General features: G+C 44.7%; 1 protein-coding gene across 4 annotated transcripts in view; it reads right to left on the bottom strand.

The window, feature by feature from the left end:
* The window catches only part of LOC145720874 (uncharacterized), a 35,402-nt gene that overhangs the window by 6,428 nt on the left and 4,853 nt on the right, over window positions 1-24,121 (bottom strand). Inside the window, exons 3-5 of one of the 4 annotated variants that reach the window (XR_014144123.1) lie at window positions 20,955-21,034; window positions 16,422-16,566; window positions 14,394-14,464 (exon numbers count right to left, since the gene is read on the bottom strand). The exons of 1 other annotated variant lie outside the window; for it this stretch is intronic. Coding sequence is in view for 2 of the 3 variants with exons in the window: in XM_081815804.1 (XP_081671930.1) it covers window positions 14,310-14,464; window positions 20,955-21,034 (235 nt within the window). In the remaining variant the exon portion in view is untranslated. Of the gene's footprint in view, window positions 1-14,309; window positions 14,465-15,473; window positions 16,567-20,954; window positions 21,035-24,121 lie in introns of those variants that run through there. 2 more of the 4 variants (XM_081815804.1, XM_081815805.1) reach the window with 2 other exon arrangements.

Below are 24,121 nucleotides of genomic sequence, written 5' to 3'. Positions count from 1 at the left end.
AGACTTCCCTTTCAGACAAAGGTGAGGGAGGGGTCATGGAAGACGGTGAGGGACTCTTCCTTTTGTTCAGTGACCTTTTCTGCTCAGTTCCAAACCTGGCTATGGTACCATGAGTGCAGTTGCAACCGGACTGACCAGCGGGGCCGAGGAGAACAAGAGGTTCTAAGATGCTCAGAGGCAGGCAGACCCTCCCTCAGTCTTAGAAACCATCAGAGTCACGTGGCTACTAATTCCCCAACCATCCCTGGTCCCAGGGGAGGGGAAAGTGCTGGCTATAGGACATAATCGCGGCAGAGAAGGCAGGAATTCAGGGTGTGTTGGGGGCGCACTGGTCCCCAACGTAGTTTGTGTTTGCTATTTGATTAGTTAATAGCCCCAGATAATTGCTCTCGCTACTGACTTTGGCAAAGAAGGTTGATTGTAGGATAGGATGGTGAAGCTGGGGGCTGACCTGGAGACCGAAGAGTACTCTGAACAACTAAATAGCAAACTCTCATTCCCAGAAATAATCCATGAATCACATCATCGTTTATTCAGAAAATAAAGTGCCCGTTGCGTGCCCCCAGCATTATACTGGAGGTGGGCTACACGGGTCTCAGCTATCCCAGGCCTCACTGTGGGGTTCCACCCGACTTGGCCTCGTTCTCTGTCCCTCGACTCCCAGGATTTTTTCTAAGACCTGACCTTAGGGTTGGATTGGCATGAGGGTAGATGTTTAGTTGTAGCTAGCCTCAGCTCTGAGGAAAAGTTTTAGTATGTCCATTTTTACACTCAGAGACACAGATGGTAGAGAGCAGGAGAAAAATCTGGCTTGCTGCCTATTTTGGTAAATAGTTTTATAGGAACAGAGATGAGGAGCTGAGACAAAGAGTGTATGGATGGCCTTCAAATTCTAAAATATTTACCGTCTGGCCTTTTACAGAAAAAGTTTGCCCTGGTATAAAAAAAATCTGCCATTTCCATGTAGAGAATCAGTGATCCAATAGGGAGTATACTCATATTTCCTGATTTTCTTCTCTGAGACCCACACCACAGATTGGCCTCCTCAGTAGAAAGTTCTTTTGTTTGGTCTTTAATATTTTTAATCTTTGTGATTCCTGCCCCCTGGTGGAAGATGTCTAAAATATCAAGGAGCTGTGATCAAAAGCAAAGGAGGAGAAATGTCTTGAAATCTTTGACCCAACACGGTAGTTTAGAAACCAGGAGACAACCGCAGGCTCTCAGACTTCACAGGGCCTAATCTGAGTTCAGAACTGTGACCCTGTTGAATCTAGATTGCCATCCGTGGGACACACAAAAATCAGGTGACTTACACTCATTTATTTTGGAATTTAAAAGCATTGATGTATTGATTCATTGATATTTACCACAGACAGAGGTCTGTAAAGCATGCACAAACAAAAAAAACCTTTCAGATATTGTGATAATCTAAAAATGTCTTTTGGGGGAAATTAAGTATTATGTAAATATTCAGTCTTTTTATCATCTGGACAAAAACATAGTTATTTTTGTGGTACTGTTGGGACATTGCAGGCAAGTGAATATATGAAGAACAGAGGACAGAGGTGTTGGGTTTCTTGTACAGGGGTCACATGACCCTCAGTCTGGCTAACCCAAGTCAGCCTCACTGGAAAACCCACATCTCGAACATTCTACTCTACACACTGGCTTTTCTGGGGAGGCTGGGGGGAACTTGGCACCTTGGAGAGTCAGGCCGATGACACGGCCCTGGGACGCGCCTCACAACTGGGTTCATGAAGATTGTCCCAGGCCACTCTCCCAGATGCTTGTGTCCTCAAATCACACATTAAACCATTCCCTTGACTCCTTTCTGGACCCCAGATCTTTTTCCCATTCTTGTTGGAATGCTAAGTGAGAGTTTCAGAGTATCCAAGAATTTGCCAGAACTGAGTGTGCCTTGGCACCTTCTCCTGGATCACTGTCTTCTTGGACTATATGAGCCATGGTCCAGGAGGGATGGGCTGGACAAAGATGAGGAGGGTCACTGTGTTCACACAACTCATGGGAGTCAAAGAAGAGGCCCCATAATAAATCTTCTGGGAAATTCTCCAAGCTGACAGTGGGATCTGCAATGGAATGAAGGAACACTGACAATTACCACAGTTCTAGTTCAGCTCATCCCAGTGTTACAGACTTTACTGGGGGCTTGCTTGGTGACAAGCCCATGGAGAGTGTTGAGTGTCGGAAAATCTGGGAGGAACAAGCTCTTGGCCTTGCTTTGGAGGCTCTCAGTGGAGGCCACCAGCCTTGGCCCTGCCAGCTGAGGGGTGGACGTAGCCATGCAGCCCGTGGCAGAAAGATCTGAGGGAACGCCAGGGCTCTGTTGGGCATGCAGAAGTCCTGCCATCTGCAAGCCCTGACTACCTGTTGTCCCTTACTCTTTTTTTTTCCTTTTTTTTTTTTAAGATTTTATTTATTTGCGAGAGAGAGAATGAGAGACAGAGAGCATGAGAGGGAGGAGAGTCAGAGGGAGAAGCAGACTCCCTGCTGAGCAGGGAGCCTGACGTGGGACTCGATCCCGGGACTCCGGGATCATGACCCGAGCCGAAGGCAGTTGCTTAACCAACTGAGCCACCCAGGCGCCCCTGTCCCTTACTCTTAAAGCCCCTTCCAACTCAAGGTTTGGAATTATCTCCTAACCCTCCATCTTGTAAAATGGGATTGTCATTAAAACATGAAGGATGAGCCTAGACTCTCCAGATCGTTGCTTAGTGGGAATCCCCTTTCCTTCACAAGAGCCCTGCGAAGGAAGCAACCTTATTCCCACTTCGCAAAAGGGGAAAGTAACTCAGGAAGATGAACTGATGAGCCCTGATCTCACAGGTTAGAGATGGCAGAGCTGGGAATCTTACAGCTCTGGACCCCAGGTATCTACAGTGAGCCCCGATGGAGGTCTGGAAAGGGAAGGCAGGTTACAGAAGGCTGAGGGCTCGAGGGCTGAGTCTTCCCTACAGTTGTGCAGCAGAAGGACCCCATGGGGGGCTGAAATTCAGCCTGTGTTCTGATCCCTAGGCCCCGTTCCCTGGCAAGATACCAGGCCCTCTGGAGAAGGGCCCCCTTTTCTAATATGCACCAGAAGGGCACTGGGGGCTGGTGCGGCCCTGCTTGTCAGTGGACCTATAGTGAGGTAGTGAGGTAGGGTGTGGGGAGGGACAACAGATCACCCCCTAGCTTGGTGGCATGGGAGGGCTATGGACTGATCTCATACATGCCTATTTCATATTACAGCTTTTACTGATGTGACTTTAGCTGCTTCAGTCCTTCCTTCTCTTCCCTGAATACCTATATGAAGCCATCCAACAGAATATTTACCTATAAAATGTTTTTCTTTTCTAAGACCAAGGCAGGATATAGGAAAGCGGGACGATGAGTTGACAAGAGTAAAGTATATTGCCAATTTAGACATTAAAAAAGATATTGCAAATACAATTTAGAATTAGCCCATTTCCAAATATCACAGCAGAATGGAGTTCTAGGAAAGAAAAACCAACAAATATTTCTTGAGTATTGTGGGCCCAATATTAAGCCTATACTCTAACTGCGGACAGAACAATTAGTAATAAAAACACTGGACTTGATCAAAATCATAAACTTTTTTCACCAACTTGGGGTCCAAATGCAGTTTAATCTGTTATTTTTCAAGCCCCTTCCCACCTACCATGTGAACAGCTAATCCAGTGTCCTCTTCTTTGCCCCATCCTCATCCTCAATTGTGTGCGAATGCTGAGGACCTACAGTTTAAAGATAAAGACGTGGAGTCTGATCACTTGACTACTGCTGTTCATCTTGCTGCCCTTGATGATGCTCTTGAACTCGGAATTGCCAGATGAGAAGCTAACTCAGGTCAGGCTGGTGGAATGTTGCCCCACACGCCTGTCCTGGTTCTAGAGATTTTAGGTTCACATTCTTGTGTTCAGCCATCTTCCCCCCGTACACAACCACTGTGCCAAACAGGTGGTTCTGGAAAAGCTTCCAGCATCAGCCACACCATATCATGTCATCATCAGCGGACCTCTTCTGCAATTCTTTTGGTTATTGTACTGAGCTGGGGTTACAGACCCAGGCTGCCCTTTTCCTTCAGTTCATTTTATTTCTGTGGCCCAAACATCCCTTTCTGTCCACAGACCTTGGTTGGGAGCACCCCAGTCCACCCTCTCAGGCCTTCCTGTTTTCAAATGTTTGGAAGCACCAGTTGGCAGCTTTAGCATCTTTTCTCTCAGAAGGTTCTTGTGCTCTTTCTTTTTTCTTACAAATTGGAACATTCTGTAATGTTCCAGTTACATGGGATTTGCCAATGTATCCACTGGATATTGGATACATCTCTCCATTGGATACACCTCCACTTTAGGGCTTTGCATGCCAGAGGGTTTAGAGATTTGCAACCTCACCCTAGTAACAGAAAGTTCTCTTATCTCCTAAGGTCAGAACACCACAGGCCTCCATGTTTACATAACCTAGAAGGGCCTTTAAGTTACTTTTCTTCCCCCCAGGAAAAATCCTCCAGATGACCAGGAGTCTCTACTTCTAGATATAAGAAAAGGTAGATTTTTATTGCTGCCTTAACAGAAGCCCTGTTACGTACACCAATATACTATGGCCAACTGGGTGTCAGAGCAGTGAGAGAATAGGAAAATCCTTACCATGGGCTCCCAGACTCATCTTCCCTGCTCACTTTCTGTGGCCCAGACAGGCGGTCTTTACTGCTCCTTTCCTAGCTGCTTCCCACTAACCTCATCCTTCAGAGCTGGGTTGGCACTTGACCACCTAAATGAATCATATTCATCCTATTCAGAGTGAATCATTATCACAGATGAGGGAACAGACAGAGGGGAATGAAGTAATTTGCTTGAGATGCCCCCATCTAAGGAGTGAGAGCTCCAGAATTCCCATGCAGGTGTGAGCCCATAAGTCCCCAGCGCCAGAGTGATCGCAAGAGACATCTCACTGCTGTAAGAGCCAGGGTGCGCGGTGGCTGCCACCAGCCCCCACCCCAGCATCGCGCGGGGCGGCCGTGCGGAGGGACTGCGACCCCCGGGTCCCCCCCGGTTAAGAATGAGGCTGGGGCTGGGTGCCTGGGTGGCTCAGTTGGTTAAGCGGCTGCCTTCGGCTCGGGTCATGATCCTGGAGTCCCGGGATCGAGTCCCGCATCGGGCTCTCTGCTCAGCGAGGAGCCTGCTTCTCCCTCTGAACCTCCCCCCTCTCATATACTCTCTCTCATTCTCGCTCTCTCAAATAAATAAATAAAAAAATCTTAAAAAAAAAAAAAAAAGAATGAGGCTGGGGCTAAGGCGGCTGGCACAGCCTCCCCCGACGGCTGCCGGCCACAGAGAGAAGGCGATGGCAAGAGCCCAGAGAGGATCCCCCGCACGAGATATATCGCGTGCTGACACTTTTATGACCCGGGCCCGCTTACAACACACAGGCCGGTGCACAGCTCTGCGTTCCCTGCCCAGCTTGAGATCACATGCTCGCCCCGAGGCTGCCACTTGGAGTCAGGAAAGCCCATATATTTCCCTCCTCAGATAGGCCTAGTGGTTCTAGTCAGGTGCAGAAAGCCAATAAATCACCAGCGAAGTCTCCGTGTATCTCTCAGTCAGGAGGCTTGTCATCTTCCCGGCCTTGATCCACATGAAAGCGGCCAGCGAGCGGGGCGGGGCGGGGCGGGGGCGGGACGCCCCGGGCCAGCCGACACCTGCAGGGGCGCGGGCGGGGGGCTCGGCCACTGTTCGCAGCTCCGAGGGGCGGCTGGCAGGCCCGCAGCGCCTCCCCTCCCGCATGCGCTTCCCTTCGCTTTGATGTCCGGCGGCTCCGGATCCCGGGTGAGGTGGGTGGGGGGGCCAGGCCCCCAGCCCCAGGGGGCGGGGAAGGGGGTTAGTAGTCACATCACATCCTCATTGCAGCTTCTCCGGGAGGAATGAGCTAGGAAGGAAGTTTCTGGACGACCTCCCATACCACGAGGGGAGGCAGGGGGGTTTTCACACGGCGCTGCTCTGTCTTGACACCCACGCCTGACAGAGTGTGGCTTGGCAGAAAACACACTGACACAAGAAGGGGCCCTTGGGTGCTAGTCCCTCTAGGCAGAGGGCCCTCTTGGGTCAAGTCCCTTTCCTGTGTTCCGTTTCTTCCCGAAAGCAGCAGAGGGGTCCTGCTGGTCGCATCTGATGGACCTTGATTCAATAGCCCACCTAGCCACTTCCCTCTTTTGGACGTTAGTACATTTACTTATACTCTGTACTTTCACTTGCTTTTCGTGTCCGTGGGAATGCAAACACCTACCTCACAGAGCTGGTGTGGGAGTTAAATGAGGCAAATGGCCCCACACGGTAGCACAGGTAGTAAAATCGTGAGAGGGGGACAGTTGCATGTTTATTATTTCCTCATCTATAGAATGTTGGTTTGGGACTAGATGCAAGTTAAGACCGTTTCTAGCTGTGAGCTGTGCACCAGGTGCCCCTCAGGAAACAAGTCCTCCCATCCAGCCAGGTGGCCTGCTCAGGCACCTGAGCCCCCACTTCTCATGCTCACATTTACCATGAGGGTCCGAGGGCCATAGGTCTGGGAAGTCTGACTGCTTGGGATGAGTGCCTTACTTCAGAGGCATTTGGAAGGCTCCTTCTGTGTCCACAGCCCATCTATGTGAGAGGCGCCACAGGGTGCCAGATGGGAGACCATAGTGGGAGAGCCTGAGTCTTGGGGGTTAGTGAGGGAACTGCTCTTAGCCACATGGGCAGCTGTACATCACAGACTGGCCCCCCAGTGGCCTTTTCCCTCCCACAGCCATGCCAACCATGCTCAGGTAGCACATTCACCACACAGAGCAGTGAAAGCGGAAAATTCCCTTAATGAGCTCTCTTTAATTTCCCTTTTTAATCTCTTACTTGACAAATTGTTTTTGATCATGTCCCATATGAAAACTTAGCCACACTGGGCCTCAGTTTTTTTCATTGCAGATGGAGGTGGCAGAAGTGCCAATGTCTTTCAATAGGGAGTTTATTGGTGTCTGGGGCCAGGACAGTCCTGCACTTAGAGAATGTTTAGCACCCAGAACATTAAATGACAGCAGAGCCTCTAGGCATGGGACAGTCACATATGCCCTCACATTTCCAGACACCTTGAGCTGATAATCACTGGATGATCCCATTTCCCTTCTAGTCCTAATACCAGGGGTCCTGGTTCAGGTACTAACCAAAAACCCTATCGCGACTTTGGCCAACCAAGCTGCTTAATTTTTTTAAAAAACCTGTATTACAGGATCAACACGTCCTATACTGTCTGTGTCACAGAGCTATTATGTAAATATGATTAAAAAATGGATGTGAAAACACTAAAGTGGTCTCTGAAGGTGAGGTACTATTATTATGATGAGAAAATAATATTTCCTTATTAATAGGTTCTAGGCATTGCATGGACATCCATTTAATTCTAAAATGATTCTTAAAGTAGGTTTTATTCTTTTCACTTTATATATGAAGAAAACAAATTAAAAGAGTAAGTATTTGCCCAAGGCCATGCAGCTAGAACTTGAACCCAGACTGTCTGAACACAAAACTCATGCACTAAATAATGTCCTCTACTTCCTGTTCCTGTGGAGGGCTTATCCCCAATCAGCACATTCTCTGTCCATGAGCAATTTACACAGGAAGCCATATTATGGGGTTTTTGCTTTGAGAGATGTAATGAAGGCATTAAGAAGACCTTGTGAAGGTCTCGCTCTATGTTACTCTGCTCTATCGCCATTAGTATGATTCTCCAATTTTTGTCTCTTGTGCCCTTCCTGCCCCCTCTGTGAAAGGGAAGGCTCCTTATGGTCATTTAATCTCTTGTATACCCCATTACTTCCCTGCAGCTCTCTGTTCCCGCTGACTACTGCACACAAACACACACACACACACCCAGAACTAGGGTTGCCAGATTTACCAAATAAAAATACAGGATGCCCAGTTAAATTTCAATTACATATAAACAATGATTATTTTAAAATATAAGTATGTTCCATATGTTGCATTTGACATACTAATACTAAAAAATATTTATTGTTTATGGGAAATTCAAATTTACTTGAGTGTCCTTATTTTTTTTAAAGATTTTATTTATTTATTTGACAGAGAGAGACACAGTGAGAGAGGGAACACAAGCAGGGGGAGTGGGAGTGGGAGTGGGAGAAGCAGGCTTCCTGCTAAGCAGGGAGTCCCATGCGGGGCTTGACCTGAGCTGAAGGCAGATGCTTAGCTACTGAGCCACGCAGGCACCCCGAGTGTCCTTTATTTTATCTGATAAATCAAGTCTACCTAAACCCCCAACTTTCAAGTCTGTCAGCACAGAGAAGAGCAGGGCACTGGATGACATATGGGAAGAGACCCCAGAACACAGAAGTCTTTGTCCTAGGAGCATTCTCAGTCTAGCTGAAAGACAGAAATCTCAAAAGACAGCTGGTAGACCCTTGTCTTGAGTCTTAAACCAGAAGTCATGCTGGACCCCTTCCTCGTGGGTGACCTGACATCTACATTCACCTCCCCATCCGTCTCTCCCTTTCATACTCTCAGGTAACTTCATTTGCCTCCATCTCCAATTTGGTCCATTTCCTCAATAATTTGCCTCTGAGGGGCTGCAACAACCTCCTAACTAGGCTTTGTGTTTCCATTCTTGATTCTGAATGCCCCCCACCACACTGAGACCAGAGTGGCCCCTGAATTCTTTCAAAATACCATGTTTCCTCTGATGATCAGAGTAATCCATGTTCATTGTTGAAATATCAGAAAATTCCACAGGAACAAAGAAAAACATTCCAATCTTCCCTGGTTATTTTTCCACTCAAAATGTGGGCCAGTTTCTCATTTTCTACACAATAGGATCCAAACTCCAAGATTAGTAGTCCAGAGCTCTGTGATTTGGCCTCACCTGCTTCTCCTGACTCTGCCTGACACAGTCTAGCTTGTACCCTGAACTTGAACCTTACAACAATCTTCCAGTTCCCTATGTAAGGAGCCAGGCTCTTTGTCCAGACCTTTGTAAAGCCTCTGTCTTCCTCTTCCTTAACTGGCTTCTACTCTGCACTGGCAAACTCCTATTTGTACTTGAGAACTCATTTTACTTCCTTGACCTTTGCTTCCCAAGGCAAGCTTAGAAATAATCTTCTTGGTGATCCTATAGTCATCTATGCTTTCATAGTTCTTGTCAATATCTTTCTTGTGGAGTTCTTAAAAAGAGTGTGCTGAAATTATTTATTTACACATTTATCATTCCATGTAAACTGTGGGGTCCTTAAGAGTGGAAACTACATATCTCTGATGCCTAGCCAAGTGCCTGACAAAATTAGGAACTCAATAAAATGCCTGTTAATCACTAAATTATTTAATTAATGGAGCCCTTTCCTTTCCCACATGCTTCATGCATCATTCCACTGATGGCTTCATACAAATTGTTCTACCGATTAAACGCTGATTTAAATGCTGTTATTACTTGACATTTGCCAATCCAAATAGATTATAAATGTTTGTAATCTTCCAAAGTGGCTATTTCAGGGCTAGGCATAAATATTTGTTGAAAGACTGAAATATGTTCCCACAGACCTCGAAGAGGATGCAGCTTACAGTAAATGGTGGAAGGTCCCAGTTAGGGATTCAGGGGTCTGGGTTCCAGTCTCTGCTTTGCCAAGCTGTGTAAGTTACTATGGCTCACCGCATCTTAGTGTCCTTGCCTAAAAAGTGTGGAGGTGGGTCCAGGTGATTTCCTGGTCTTCTTCCTACTCATCTTTGAAGGGCAATGAACTTATAATCTTATCAGCTGTGACTTGAACATGTTAGCGATGGTGACAAACATTCATTAACTAAGTGCTGTAAACCAGTACTTTCCCTTGATCTCCCAGAACATCTATGGATGACTACTGTTATCCCTGTTTTATAAGTGATGAAGTTAAAGCACGTAAAAGTTGAATGCCTGGGTGCCTGGGTGGCTCACTCGGTTAAGCTTCTGCCTTCGGCTCAGGTCATAATCCCAGGGTCCTGGGATTGAGCCCCGCATCGGGCTCTGTGCTCGGCGGGGAGCCTGCTTCTCCCTCTCCCTCTACTGTTCCTCCTGCTTGTGTGCTCTCTCTCTGTCAAATAAATAAAACCTTAAAAAAAAAAACAAAAAAGAAGTTGAATGCCTTTCTCAGGGCCTCAGTGAGTGACAGAGCTGGGTGTGAACTCAGTGAATCTGGTTGCAATCCTGGGTTCCTGCACAAATCATCTCTAAATTTCCATTTCACCTCGACATCCCCAGGTCTCTAAACTTGTTAACATAGAAACATAGTCCCCAGCCTCTACAACCCTGTATTAGTCACGTAGGGCATCTAGGACCTGTTTTGCTGCAAGAGGGTTTCAGAGGTGACGTCACCAGCGTAGAGTGAGAGGGGTTCTGGGGACTTGGACCCAGAAAGCACAAAACTCGAAAATGAGCCCTGGTTCCATGTCAGGCCAGCTGTGGGAAACTGGGCTCCTAAACTCAGTGGGTCTCAGTATTCTCCTCTTTGAAATGGTGACAGACCCTATCCTGCTTGCTCCTCCCAACAGATAGCACTGTTCTGAGGATCAAAAGAACATGAGTACGTGAGAGTGCCTTGTCAATTGTAAAGTGCCATACAAATATGAGTTATTATTATTTCCAGCTGGGGTTGTCTGGGACTACTTCAATGGGGCATTATAAATGATTGATAAGACTTTTTGTGGTATTTGTGCTGTAAGGGGGAACAAGTCTTAAGTCAAATGACTGAAATTCTGGTATGGAATGTTGGTTGCAGCACCCTAGACAGAAGGATTTGGGCAAGTGAATGGGGGGGGGTTGGGCCCAAATCTAAGACACCATTCTTAAGTTAAGCTAAAGCTAAGTCTCTAAGTCAAAGCTGAACTTAGATTCCAGGGTTAGGAATTGTTATTAAATGTTGATTATTATTTAGTTATTCATTCATTGGACAGGTCAAAGAAAGTAATAATATCAGCAAACACTTATTTGAGTGCTTACCTCGTATCAGGCATTGTTCTAAGTATTTTATATGTACATATATTTCATTCTTAAACCAATCCAGTGAGACGAATATCTCTGTGGGGAATACGACTATCCCCATTTTCTGAATGAGGAAAATAATGCTCAAAGAAGTTAAGAAGCTCCTCTAGGGTCACACAGCTAATAAGTGGTGGAGCTTGGATTTGAACTCAGTCATTCTGAATTCCAGAAGGAACAAGGAAGAGACAGAAGGAGGGAGGGAGAAAAAGAAAAGGAAAGAAAGAAGTCTGGATACTGAGTACTCCTTCGGTAAATTATTCTGAGACCCAGGGAAGGCAACTAGACAGAGATCTAGAACCAAATAATTTCCAAATGAAACATGTCCTCAGGGAGTCAGAGGAAGATCTTTGGGCCTATCCTTGCCACAGGCACAGTATGTCCATCTTCACATCTGTGGACTACGATGGAGTCACTATCGCTGTGAGGAAAATATAAACCAGGTGCCATGGAAGCACAGAGGAAGGGTGACAGTGAAGTGAGACTTCAAGACTCCAGAGGATCCAGCCAGACACAGAGTTGGGGAAGGAGGCATGAAACCACATAGTGTGTGTGGAGCCACAGGTAAGTAGGTAGGATTACAAGCCCAAGGCAGTATGGGAGAAGTAAGATGGAAGGCTAGAGGTTCAAGGTGGGTCTAGGGCATGTGTGCCAGGACACCTCTCTGACAAGCCAAGAAGCTCAGACTTTATTTTGCAGGTAAAGGAGAGCCAAACATGGTTTCAAACAGAGTTAGACCTATGATTTAGATACCCTTGCTGGGGAGAGGGCAGGGCAGGTGATGGGGAGACTGGGCAGGTCATTACTCCGGGCAGGAGAGTGCGAGCACGATGACTAGAGAAGTCATAATAGAGCTACAAGGAGACTGAAGTGATATTTAGGAGGTGTTTTTTGAAGTGTTTAGTGACTGGATTGAGGTGGAGGGGCTAGCACTGGCAGAGACCTCTGTTGACACCTGTGTCTTGACTCAATGGCTGGAGAGACAGCGAGCCACTAACAAAGGTTTGGATCAATTCTGAGAGCTGGGTTTGTCCAGCAGCGGATTGGAAAAAATAAATACAAGACTCTGGGAAGCAGTCAGGGCTATGGATAGCCATTTGGTTTGTTAAATTTATTGAGTGCTGTATGTCAACGTTAGGTTAGGTGCCAGACTTGGAAGTCAGGATAGGACAGGTTATATTGCTGTAACTAACAATCCCCAAATCTTAAGACGAAAACCAAAGTTTATTTCTCACTCATACTACACATCAAATATGTGCTGTTCAGTGGCTCTGAGGTTCCACATTGTCATCCACATTGACCCAGACATGTTGCAGCACCCTGTAACTTCAGCATCTAGAACACGAGTCCTCCTAGTCACCTGGGCAAGAGAAGAGACTACACAATCGTATGTGGGTCTTTTATCCCCTTAGCTGGAAATGACAGACATCCCATCTGCTTGCATTTCATTGCCAGACTTGGCTTTATGGCCCCACCCAACAGCAAGGGCTGGGAAATATAGAGCACCCAGTGTTATTTGTGGTGAGCATTACCGGCTATGCTGCCTAAGGCATCAGAATATGGAAAGTGAGTCAATCTAGGAGAGAAAGGATGGAACGAATAAGGTAGAGAACAGAGAATGAACAGAGAGTAGTGAATGATAGAACCTTCTAGAAGTGACAGGTGATGGAGGAGGGGAGCCCAAGGAGGAGACTGAGAAGTGACATTGAAAGAGGTAAGAGCTAGGAGCCATAACATCACTCAAGCCAAGGAAGTATATAAGTCTGTGAGGAGGTCCAAGGTGGCAAATGTGGATAAAGACTGACATTAAGAGGGAGTCGAGTGAGTATTTATCCAGAATTGTTGTAGAAAACATGGTGACTCTGAGGCCACAGGCCTGAAAGTCATGTTCTGAAATGGGTTCTGAAAGTAATGGCGGTGATTCAGGTAGGGAGTCCCTCTTTATCTCACAACATTATTTAAAATGCTTAATAAATTTTCAATGGATGACTATCTAATTGGGTAAGCCAAGACCTGTGAAAATACACACCATGATAACTGAAATGGACCGTAAGCTGTAAACGAAAAGTGATGTGGACCTATTATTCACTAATATCCTGTGCTGTGGCAATATCAGAACTTGAGAAGTTCATTTGAAGTGCAGTTATTGCTAACTAATAATTTTCCTTGGATTGAATGGGGAACTCACATTTGTGGTTTCCTACTGCCCCAGGAGAAGAGGGTGTCATTATTTCCTTTTTGTTTTTTCGCTTGAGAAAACTGAGCTAAGGAATGAAATGAATAGTCGATGATATTTTGACCATACAGCTGTTGGAGCACTTCCAGGGAAAAGGAACATGGAAGAGACATTTGTTGAGTATGCCTGGCATGTGCCAAGAGATCCCCATACATAATTTTTCTTAATCTTCATAACCATGTAGTAAAAGGGATCTCTTTTCTCCTCATTTTCTAGAAGTGGCAAAATGAAAGAGAAGGCCCCAGTTTTCAGACTCCAGGAGCTCCATTCAATTTCTGTTGGCGAAGTGAACTCCGAAAGTGGGCCCCATGTCTGCTTCTCACAGGATTGCTGTGCATTTCTCAGCCCCCATCAGTCCAAAGCCGCTAGGAGGCAGATGAAAGGCGTCACCGACCTGTGGACTGCCGCTATGCCTTCAGAGGAACTGACTTGCAGCTTTTAGCCACATGCATGAAAGAGGCTGTTTCCATCTGCTGACCTGTCAGGCTGCCCCTCTCTTGGGCTTCTTTCTTCCCTCCTTGGAGTTTCTTCAATACAACATTTCACTCCCTTGAAAAGCATCTCCCCTGAGTGGCGTGGGGAGGGCCCAATATGGTTCCATTTAGCTCTCTGGGGATGAGAAGGAGGCATCCTCCCTTCACATAACTTTCCCAGCAAGTGGTATCTCTGTTTCCTCTCCCTCAAAAACTATGAACGAATAAATTCTGGTTAACACAGTATCCCAGCTCACAGATCTCCTGACTCCCATTCTACATTTTCTGCTTCACAGTGCGTCTCCTGGATCCTTAGATGCCTGATTCCCAGAGAACTGAAGGGAGAATTGACTGCGGAGCCACCTTCTGGTCATGTTGTGAACTTCACCTTTCTTAGTAACAGCTTCAGGGAGGAAAGCGTTGGGGCCTTTCTCTCCACCTCCCCTTGTCCCCTTGGGAGAAGAATCAACTCTTCTCAGGGTCCCCTGAGGTGCATGGATGTAATTGACCAGCCCATGTGTGAGGAATGACAAATCAGATTTTCAAATGGTAAAGAAGAGAAGTTTGTCTTCTGACTGGACTCCCCTTTCAGCATCTTCCCTTCCCCCTCCACTGCCAGGTGCTGGGTCCTCTCCCTGGACGTGTTTTACTCTTCTGTGGCTGCTCCTTAACTTCAGAAAGTACTCACCAGAATCACCTGGAAGGTTTGAGAAAACAGAGATGGTTGGAGCCCATCCCCAGAGTTTCTGATTTGCATTTCACTGAGAATTGGCATCTACTGAATTACCAGTGGTTCTCAAATGTGGAGGCAAATTTGAATCACTGTTTAAAAACAAAACAAAACATAATGTGTGGAGCCTGGGTGGCTCAGACGGTTGAGCATCCAACTCTTGATTTCGGCTCAGGTCATGATCTCAGGGTCATGCATGAGATGGAGCCCTGCGTCGTCCTGCTCGTGCTCAGCACTCAGTGGGGAATCTGCTTGAGATTCTCTCTCTCCCTCTCCCTCTGTTCCCTGCCCCCACACGCATGTGCTTTCTCTCTCTCTCTGTCTCCCTCTAAAATAAATAAATCAATCTTTATATATATATATATAGTGTGTATGTGTGTTGGAGGTGATTGCGCAGACCAGTTAGCACATTGGTAGTTTATAAAAACACCTCCTTCCCCCGAGTGATTTTGGAGATCAATCAGGCTGAAAACCTCTATAAATTCAGACCAGGTCTTTAACTCTCAGAGGTTTTTAGATCCAGATAGTGGGATTTGAGAAACTTTCCCTCCTAAACTGTCTAGATCCGAAGAAATACATTTCTAAAGTTAAAATTTCAGGCACATGTACAGACTGGGGGACAGAGATGGGTATTTTATCCAAAGTCAACCTCCCTAGAATCCCTCATATTCTGCTGCCTGCTTAAGCTGGAGTGGTGATCAGCACAGAACTCTGAAGACAGTTAAATTCTAACTTCATCCCTTAATACTATGTGACCTGCACCAGCTATTTAACTTTTCTAAACCTCAGTTTTCACATCTGTGGAATGGGGACAATAAGCACACCTATGATATAAAGTTATTATGAGGAATAAATGAAATAATTCCGGCCCTCACACATGGAATTCTACTAAAGACAAATACTGTATTACCGTTATGGTTTTATCACTAGCATTCATTTTATAACCCTTTGGATTAGCCTTGGGAGAGCTAGTGAATTCTTGTCCTGACTCCAAGTCTGAGGGAGCCTCCTCTGTGAGTTGTAAGAGATGTAGGCTTGGTGCCTGAGAACCTTTCCAATTCCAATTTCAATTCCATAATTTGTCACTGGCCTGTGATCCATCCCAACCACCATCCTTGCCGGAATATCCACCGGAATATCCACCACAATCCTCAAACTCTACCTGTCCAAACTGGACACATGATCTTGGCCCATCCCCCAGGGGATCCTTCACGTCCAAAAGGATGTGGTGTTGCCCTCACATCCTTTTGGACCTCTCTCTAGGAATGGCACCCCTACTCAACTGCCCAAGCTAAAATGCTGGGAATCATTCTTGACTCCTGCCTCTTGTTCCCTGCCCACCACCACTACCAAAAAGCCAACCAATCAACCAACCAACCAACCAAACAAACAAGCAAATAATCACTTACTAGGTCCTGCCTATTCTTTTAATTCTTAAATCAACTTTATGTGCATCCCGTCTGCTGCTACCCCCATTCAGGCCCTCACATCAGGACTATTTTAATAGTCTCTTACTTGTCTCTATTATTAATTCTTTTTTTCCTCTCTCTCTATCACTAATTCTTAGTTCTCTTATCCCATGTACCATATTACTACTGGAGAGACACAAATATAATTATGCTGTTCCCAGCTCAGAACTCTCCAGTGTTTTTCTATCATCTATCAGGTTGAACTGACCGTGTAATACAGACACCTAAAGGCAACACAAACTCATGGCAAGGGCTGTTGGTAAAACAACATGCAATCAGCAGTTTGCACTATGACCTGCTTAGGTATATTGCTTTTTAAAACTCTGAGTAAACCAAAAAACATCTCTTGGTTGTGAAGCCCTCAGGCCACCAGTCTAAATCACTCCTCGTCTACCATGTAAATTCTAATTTCTTTGTTATATCCTCAAAGTCTTTCCTGATGTGGATCTCCTTACCTATTTAATCTGGCCCCGACTTCTCTCTCCTCCTGAATTACTTGTAGTTTCCTGAATGGGTCATGTGCTCTTGCACCTTGTGTTTTGGCTCATACTGTGCCTTCTACATAGAATGCTCTTCTTCTTCTTGATATCCTGGCCAAACCTAGTTTATATTTGACAGTTCAGTTCCACGATAAGCTATACAGTTTCCCCCAGATTAAATAGTTCTCCCTCTCTTACTCCTAATCTGCTAATCTAACAATGACCATAGTGCACTGAAATTATTTATTTGCATATCCAGTTCCTCCACTAGTCTCATCAACTCCTTAAAGTTGGGGGCTGTCTTTTCATTTTAGTACCCCAGCTTTCAGCATGGCGTCTGGCATAGAGTCTGATGAACACACATATGGGAGAATGGCATTAACTAGCATTTCAAATGCTTTCTTCATTCCAGGCACTGACCTAAGCACTTTACATGCATTATTTGTTTAATATCTGTATTGAGTGTACTAAAGATGAGAGGAAAGAGGCAAGTCTAGGAAGGGTCCCCATGTAACACATGCATGGACTGTTCCTGAGAGCTCCTTGTTCAGCTGACAGTGATAAAAATGTTATTAAAAATGACTAGGGTTTGAGCATCGGGGATGCTCTATCCTACTATATTATAATGATTTCTTTTTATTTCCTATAAGATAATGAAGTCCTTGAGAACAAATACTGCAGTTTCTGTCTCAGAATTCTCTGTACGTGATATGATGCCTGGCACACAATGGGACCTGTGTAAATGTTAGATAAATGAATGAGTGGAAGGTCTCATAGATTTCTTACTACACGAGTTTGGGAAGCTCCAAAATCCTTGCTACAGGTCACTGGCAGGCTCAGTGGTTTCTCTGACTTTTTCCTTCAGAAATGTGCTGGGTATCTTGAATATATAGGTTATGAATATTTCACTATAATCATATGTTGTATCTGGGATAAAGGGGAAAAGAGAAAGATGGAGTTGAAAAAGATAATATAAAAGATAGAAAGGGGTGCCTGGGTGGCTCAGTTGGTTAAGCGCCCAGCTCTTGGTTTAGGCTCAGGTCATGATCTCAGGGTCATGAGATAGAGCCTGGTGTAGGACTCCTCACAGGGCGTGGAGCCTGCTTAGCATTCTCTCTCTCCCTCTGCTCCTCCTCCCCTCTAAAAAAAAAAGATGGAAAGTAAAGTAACAGATAGGAATAAGGAAATTATAAAAACACTTGCAGCTATTACTACATGATTTGAATATAAATCTTCAACACATTTCATTCACCTTGCTAAGAAAATATTCCTGCAATTAAGCTATATGGCCACCAGATGTCAGTAAAGTAATAACATGTTTCATCAAGATTTGCCAAATCCTGGAGTTACAGACTACAGCTTTAGGCTCAATCTTCTTCAGAGGTTTATAATTATGAACCTCCCTTGTTACACTGATTCAAAACAGACTTTATTAAAACAGATAACATTAAGGAAACAAAGTAAGAACCAAAACACATAATACTTTTCAAGGAAACATCAAAGTATCCAAATTCTTCAAACATGTAAATGTATTTCTTGACTCTTATATGATAGCTAAAATTCCTAGCTCAAAGTTCAACTGTTCTAGTCCTTTTGACAATTTCAAATATTAGCTAGAGATGCTAAGTTTGGTTCACTCCCCTATTCAAAGCATTATCAATTTCTTTCTTCCCACTTATTCCTGCGACCCCCAACACACCCCTCACTACACACACATAGCCACCTGTCACTCAGAGTTTGTGGGAGGACCTTCTGTACAGGACATAGTAAATGAATGCTTACTTCTATCACTGAATCTCATGTAATTCCAAGTGAATCTCCTTTAAATATCTGTAAATTTCATCTTCTTTACATGAGGAAAATAAGCTCCCTCTCTACCCTCCCCCATCCCAATCATGTTATATCAACATCTTCATGTTTTAATTTTTTTTGAAGCTATATAGTGCTGTATTTTATTCATCAGCCCTAGTTCAAGGATTGGCTTTAGTAATCCCCGGGCAGCTGACAGGGAGGTGGTGGCTGGGTGTTGACCTCTGAGCCAGAAATGAATTTGAATCCTCGTCCTATCTCTTCTTTCTTCCTTTGGGAAAGGTTAAGTGTGTCCTTCAGAATAGGAAAGGTTATGCTGCAGAACAAGCAGTTCCAGAATTTCAGTGGCTTAAAACAAAAGTGTATTTCTCACTCACACTGCATGTCCAAATCAGGTTAGCAGAAAACGTCTGCTTATTCTAGCCACCCAGGGACACAGGTCGGTGGAGTCTTCTTCTTCTGCATGGAGTAAGGTGTCTCAAAGTAATCCATAGTCACCTCAGTTGGTAACAAGCAGATTCAAAGGGTCTTTTCAATTAAATCTGCTGGCCCATCTCACTTTTGCCCATAGCCTATGGTCCAGAACTGATCATATGGCCATGTCTAACTTTAAGAGTGTAGGGAAGTGCGGTCCTCCATGTGCCCCCAAAGAGAGGGGAACTAAGTACTGGCCAATGGTAGAAATACTTACTGACTTCTTACGACGTAAAGAACATACCTGTCCCCTTTCCAAGGAGACAACCTAGATACCTCATCAAGTTGGGCATTAAATTCAAAGTCTGTGATCTCTGAACGAAGCACCGAAGTTCCTTCATCCCATGATATCTTCTATTGTAATTTCTCCATCAGTTCTGGAAGGGACATCTTTTGATCTCAAAAGCCATGAGCTAAAAAAACAAGTGATTTGCCCTGACACCCCCCCCCCCAATTCACAATGATAGAATAGGGAGGGACAGGATAACCACAATAAAAACTCCTATGCTGAAAGAGGAGGAATAGAGACATGTAGCGGATACTGGGGGGCAGAAGTTCTGAATCCTGCTGCGTTAAGCTTTTGAGGCCCCCTTCCTTGGAGTGGAAGTGTACTCTGACTAATCTCTTCAGGTTGAAAGTGCTCCCCCGTCCATTTTTCTCCATTGCTGCTGTATCTACCCTCAGAGCTTCTTCCTTTTCTTTTATCTTTTTTGACTACATCCAAAATAGGCATTAGAAGATATGATGTCTTAGGGCACCAAGAATTTTTCCCAGTCCACTTCCTGCTGTAGATGATTAGAGGGCCAGGTATTAAGAGTCATCCTCTCTTAGTGTGATTCCTTGGTGTACAACTCTCTCAAAACTCACTAAACTGAGACTCCCCATGTATTGGATTTTGGTCAGCTTTATGTGCCACTAACCACATCCTCCCATATTTGCTTTCTCACCCACATATCTGTCTCTGGACTTAATTCAATACCTTGAATAAAGCCACACCTTTATTTTCTTTCTTTGAGCACCTTTATCCATTTAAAAGGATTCACTGAGCACCTGCCCTTCATTGGATCTTCACTGTAAGACACCTCACTCCATTGAGAGGTTTTAACAACTGTGAGCGATGACTATACTCCCAGTGTGATCCTCCCTGAGAGGCTGAGATTTCATTAGCCTTTGTTGCTCACAACAAAGGATTTCTCATTCTTACCTTCTTAGTTAAGAACTGAGAAGCAGTTGACTTTGCAACCCCACTAGTCCCTGAATTTTTGAATCCTCTCTGTTCTCTTTCATTTCTTGCTTGCAAATCAGCCAATTCTTTTCTGCGCGCATCTCTTTCTTATAGTACCTTGCCAAATAGAGCCTACTGAACCTGGTGCACACCACAGCCTTCTGTTTTCCAACCTCTTCTCATGGATCTCTACATTAATTAGGTGCATAACTGAGGGTGACAGCTTTATCAGATGTTTTCCCATTAAATAACATGGACTGTCAACTTTCCAGCCTCCAATATTAGTTTTCTCACCACCTACCAACTGGCCTCTAAGCCAATGTCACACATTTTTTGGTCACATTGGGTTTTTTGTTTGCTTGTTTTTGTTGTTGTTGTAACAATAGTACCCTTCCTCCAGCTTCCATATCTGCATCAGTCAGAAGGGTCTAGGCTATGCTTTGGCAAGCAACAACCCTAGAACTTCAGCAGTTCGGAACAACAGATGTCTGTTGGTCACTCGCATGGATGTTCAACAAACTGACAGGAAAGCTCAGCTCATTGTAATTCCCCAGGAACCCAGGCTGATGGAGGTTCTGTCACCACACTCCCAACACAAGAGGGTCTCATGCTGCCAATTAAATGCTGCAGCCTAGAAGAAATCCACATCACTTTCCCACTTGTTGGGACAGGACTCATTGGATAAGACTAAGCATGTGGCCAAACTATGTTCAAAAAGTCATAGCCTTGGGCGCCTGGGTGGCTCAGTTGGTTAAGCAACTGCCTTCGGCTCAGGTCATGATCCTGGAGTCCCGGGATCAAGTCCCGCATCGGGCTCCCTGCTCGGCAGGGAGTCTGCTTCTCCCTCTCCCACTCCCCGTTTGTGTTCCCTCTCTCTCTGTGTCTTTCTCTGTCAAATAAATAAATAAAATCTTTAAAAAAAAAAAGTCATAGCCTTTATCCATTTAGTGGTTTTTGTTTTTTGTGGGTTTTTTGTGTTTGTTTTGTTTTTACTTTCTTACCTCCAGATACACAGCGCAGGCCACTGACGATAGTGTCTGTCCTACTACATACCTTCTCTAGGCACTTCAGTTTATTGTTTCTGAAAAAAGCAAGGTGATATGATCTATTTGGGTTTTAGAGAGATTCCCTCTGAGTTTAGTAAAGAGCAGGGATTGGAGGCTTAATGGGGAATGGGTCAAAGGATGGAGGCAAGGAGGCCAGCTAAGAAACTGCTGTAGTATTCCAGATGAGAGATAGATAAGGAACACGAATCAGTAGATTTGAGTATTATGAAGATCAGTCAAGATCAAGACAGTAGGGGCACCTGGGTGGTTCAGTTGGTTGGGCTTCTGCCTTCAGCTCAGGTCATGATCCCAGGGTCCTGGGATCGAGCTCCACGTCGGGCTCCCTGTTTTGCGGGGAGTCTGCTTCCCCCTCTCCCTACTGCTCCCCCTGCTTGCGCTCTCTGTCTCTCACTCCCTTCATCTCTCTCTCTCTCTCTTTCTCTGTCAAGTAAATAAATAAATAAAATCTTAGGGAAAAAAAAGATTGAATAAATAGTAAATAGAACAGGAAAAGACCCAACTCATTAAAATAAATACATCTGTGGGCTGACAGAAGAAGTTGATATTATTCAGCAATGATAAGGACATCATACTCTGAGTGGCGCTCAAGCTCAACTGGAACCACCAAGCCAGACAAAAGCAGCTTGCCATACCTCTAAGACTACGGAGGGAATGTTTTAGAACTTGAAGGAGAACAGCCCACAACTGAATTCTTTCCTCAACTTCCTCCACTGAGCTTTGCTAATTGAGTTCTCAATTAAACAAATAGCTTGCGGGGCGCCTGGGTGGCTCAGTCGGTTAAGTGACTGCTTTCAGCTGAGGTCATGATCCCAGGGTCCAGGGATGGAGTCCTGCATTGGGCTCCCTGCTCTGCAGGGAGCCTGCTTCTCCCTCTGCCTGCTGCCCCCGCCCCCGCTTGTGCTCTCTCGTGCTCTCTCTCTCTGAGAAATAAATAAAATCTTAAAAATAAAAAAAATAAACAAATAGCTTGCAACCTCAGACCTCTAAACCTTGCAGCTCTTCACAGCTGTGATTTCTACCCTAAATTTTCAGAAACAGATGCTGGGGCATATTTTTCTCTCTTCTCGTTCTTACACTGTGGTTATTTCATTTTCCTCTCTTTTGGTCTCCTTTTGGGGTTGATGAAAACTCTGAGTTGGGAAAGGAGGCCCTTTCCAGTTTCCTACCCAAATTCCTCTTCTGTCAAGTTCCTCAGTTTCCTGTGAAAGAGTTACTGCTGCAGAATCTTCAGACTTCGTTACTAGGTTTGGTTTTGGTTAATGTCTGTTAATGATCTGGAGGGAGGTGATAACTGCATATTAATGAGGTTCACAAAGGAGCCAAATTGAAAGCTGTTGCAAACTCCAGTGGTGGCAGCCATAAACCAGAATCCCGGAGAGAACTGACAACTGGGGACAATACATGTGGTGAAACCAGCACATGTGATGCTGACTCTTCAGGGGAAAGATGAAGTTTAGGCATCTTTCTCAGAAGGAGAATGAAACAGTGTGGAAAGCAGCAGTCAATAGAAGGTCTCTGGGATGAAATGAAAAAATGAACGCCCAGGTTGTAAAAACCTCAGTGTCACCGAGAGAGCAAGTCGAGAAGGATGTGGTGATCCCACTGACCTCTACCTTTCGTCTGGCCCGCTCCATGCTGATCACGTGACCCAGGTCTGGCAAGTCAGTGATCCTAGAACACAGTTCTTGGTTCTGAGGTGGACTTCTAACTTGACTTAGTCTAATGGGACTCATTCCTGGAATAATTTTTGTTACTGGAACTAGTGAGAAAATTAGAAGCTTTCTTCTGGCAAGGACTGCAGGTTATACACCTACAAGTTATGCAGGTAGTGATTGAAGCCACACAGAAAGAAACAGAGCTGACAGAGAAGCTGGGGGGAGGGGAGGCAGGGAGACAGAGAGAGAGAGAGAGAGAGAATATGAGCCCTCTGAAACCAGACATGCCTGAAGCCTTAACCCCTTGAACTGTTCAGTTATTTGTATTCACAAATTCTTTCTTGAACAGAAGCCAGTTTCAACTGGCTTCTTCATTTGGAAGTAAAAGGGTACTTACTAACCCAGGATAGGTTTTTCAAGCATATTGTCCTTTCTTTTATATCCTTTACTTTCTAGCCATACTGGATGACTCTAATTTCCAGAGTGTATTGGAAAAGTTATTCTTCTGAGGACTTGCTTAGGCAGTCTCCTTCTCTTGTAATGGAATAACACCCTTCCTGCTATATTTACTTGGAGAAGCCCTCCCAACCTCATGGTCCAACCTGGACATCTCTTTTTGGACATCCCTCCTGAACGTTCAGTAGAATGTCATCTTTCCTTTCTTTACCTTACCATATGAAGAGATTTTGAGAAGGAAGAACAAAGTTGGAGGATTAAAATTATTTGATTTAAAGATTTACTATAAAGTTACAGTAATTCACCACAAACAAGTGGGATTTATCCCACTTGTTGGTTCAACATCCGCAAATCAATCAATGTGATACAATACATTAACAAAAGAAAGAACAAGAATCATATGATCCTCTCAATAGATGCAGAAAAAGCATTTGACAAAGTACAGCATCCTTTCTTGATCAAAACTGTTCAGAGTATAGGCATAGAGGGTACATAACTCAGTATCATAAAAGCCATCTATGAAAAACCTACAGCAAATATCATTCTCAATGGGGAAAAACTGAGAGCTTTCCCCCTAAGGTCAGGAACGCGGCAGGGATGTCCACTATCACCACTGCTATTCAATATAGTATTAGAAGTCCTAGCCACAGTCATCAGACAACAAAAAGAAATTAAATGCATCCAAATTGGCAAAGAAGAAGTCAAACTCTCACTCTTTGCAGATGATCTGATACTTTATGTGGAAAACCCCAAAGACTCCACCCCAAAACTGCTAGAACTCATACAGGAATTCAGTAAAGTGGCAGGATATAAAATCAATGAACAGAAGTCAGTGGCATTCCTATACACCAACAATAAGACAGAAGAAAGAGAAATTAAGGAGTCGATCCCATTTACAACTGCACCCAAAACCATAAGATATCTAGGAATAAATCTAACCAAAGAGGCAAAGGATCTGTACTCAGAAAACTATAAAATACTCATGAAAGA

The sequence above is a fragment of the Leptonychotes weddellii genome, chromosome 4 (genome assembly GCF_054177405.1).
Source record: "Leptonychotes weddellii isolate Sample4059 chromosome 4, ASM5417740v2, whole genome shotgun sequence".
Taxonomy (NCBI): domain Eukaryota; kingdom Metazoa; phylum Chordata; class Mammalia; order Carnivora; family Phocidae; genus Leptonychotes; species Leptonychotes weddellii.
This window is presented reverse-complemented; position numbering and strand designations above follow the sequence as displayed.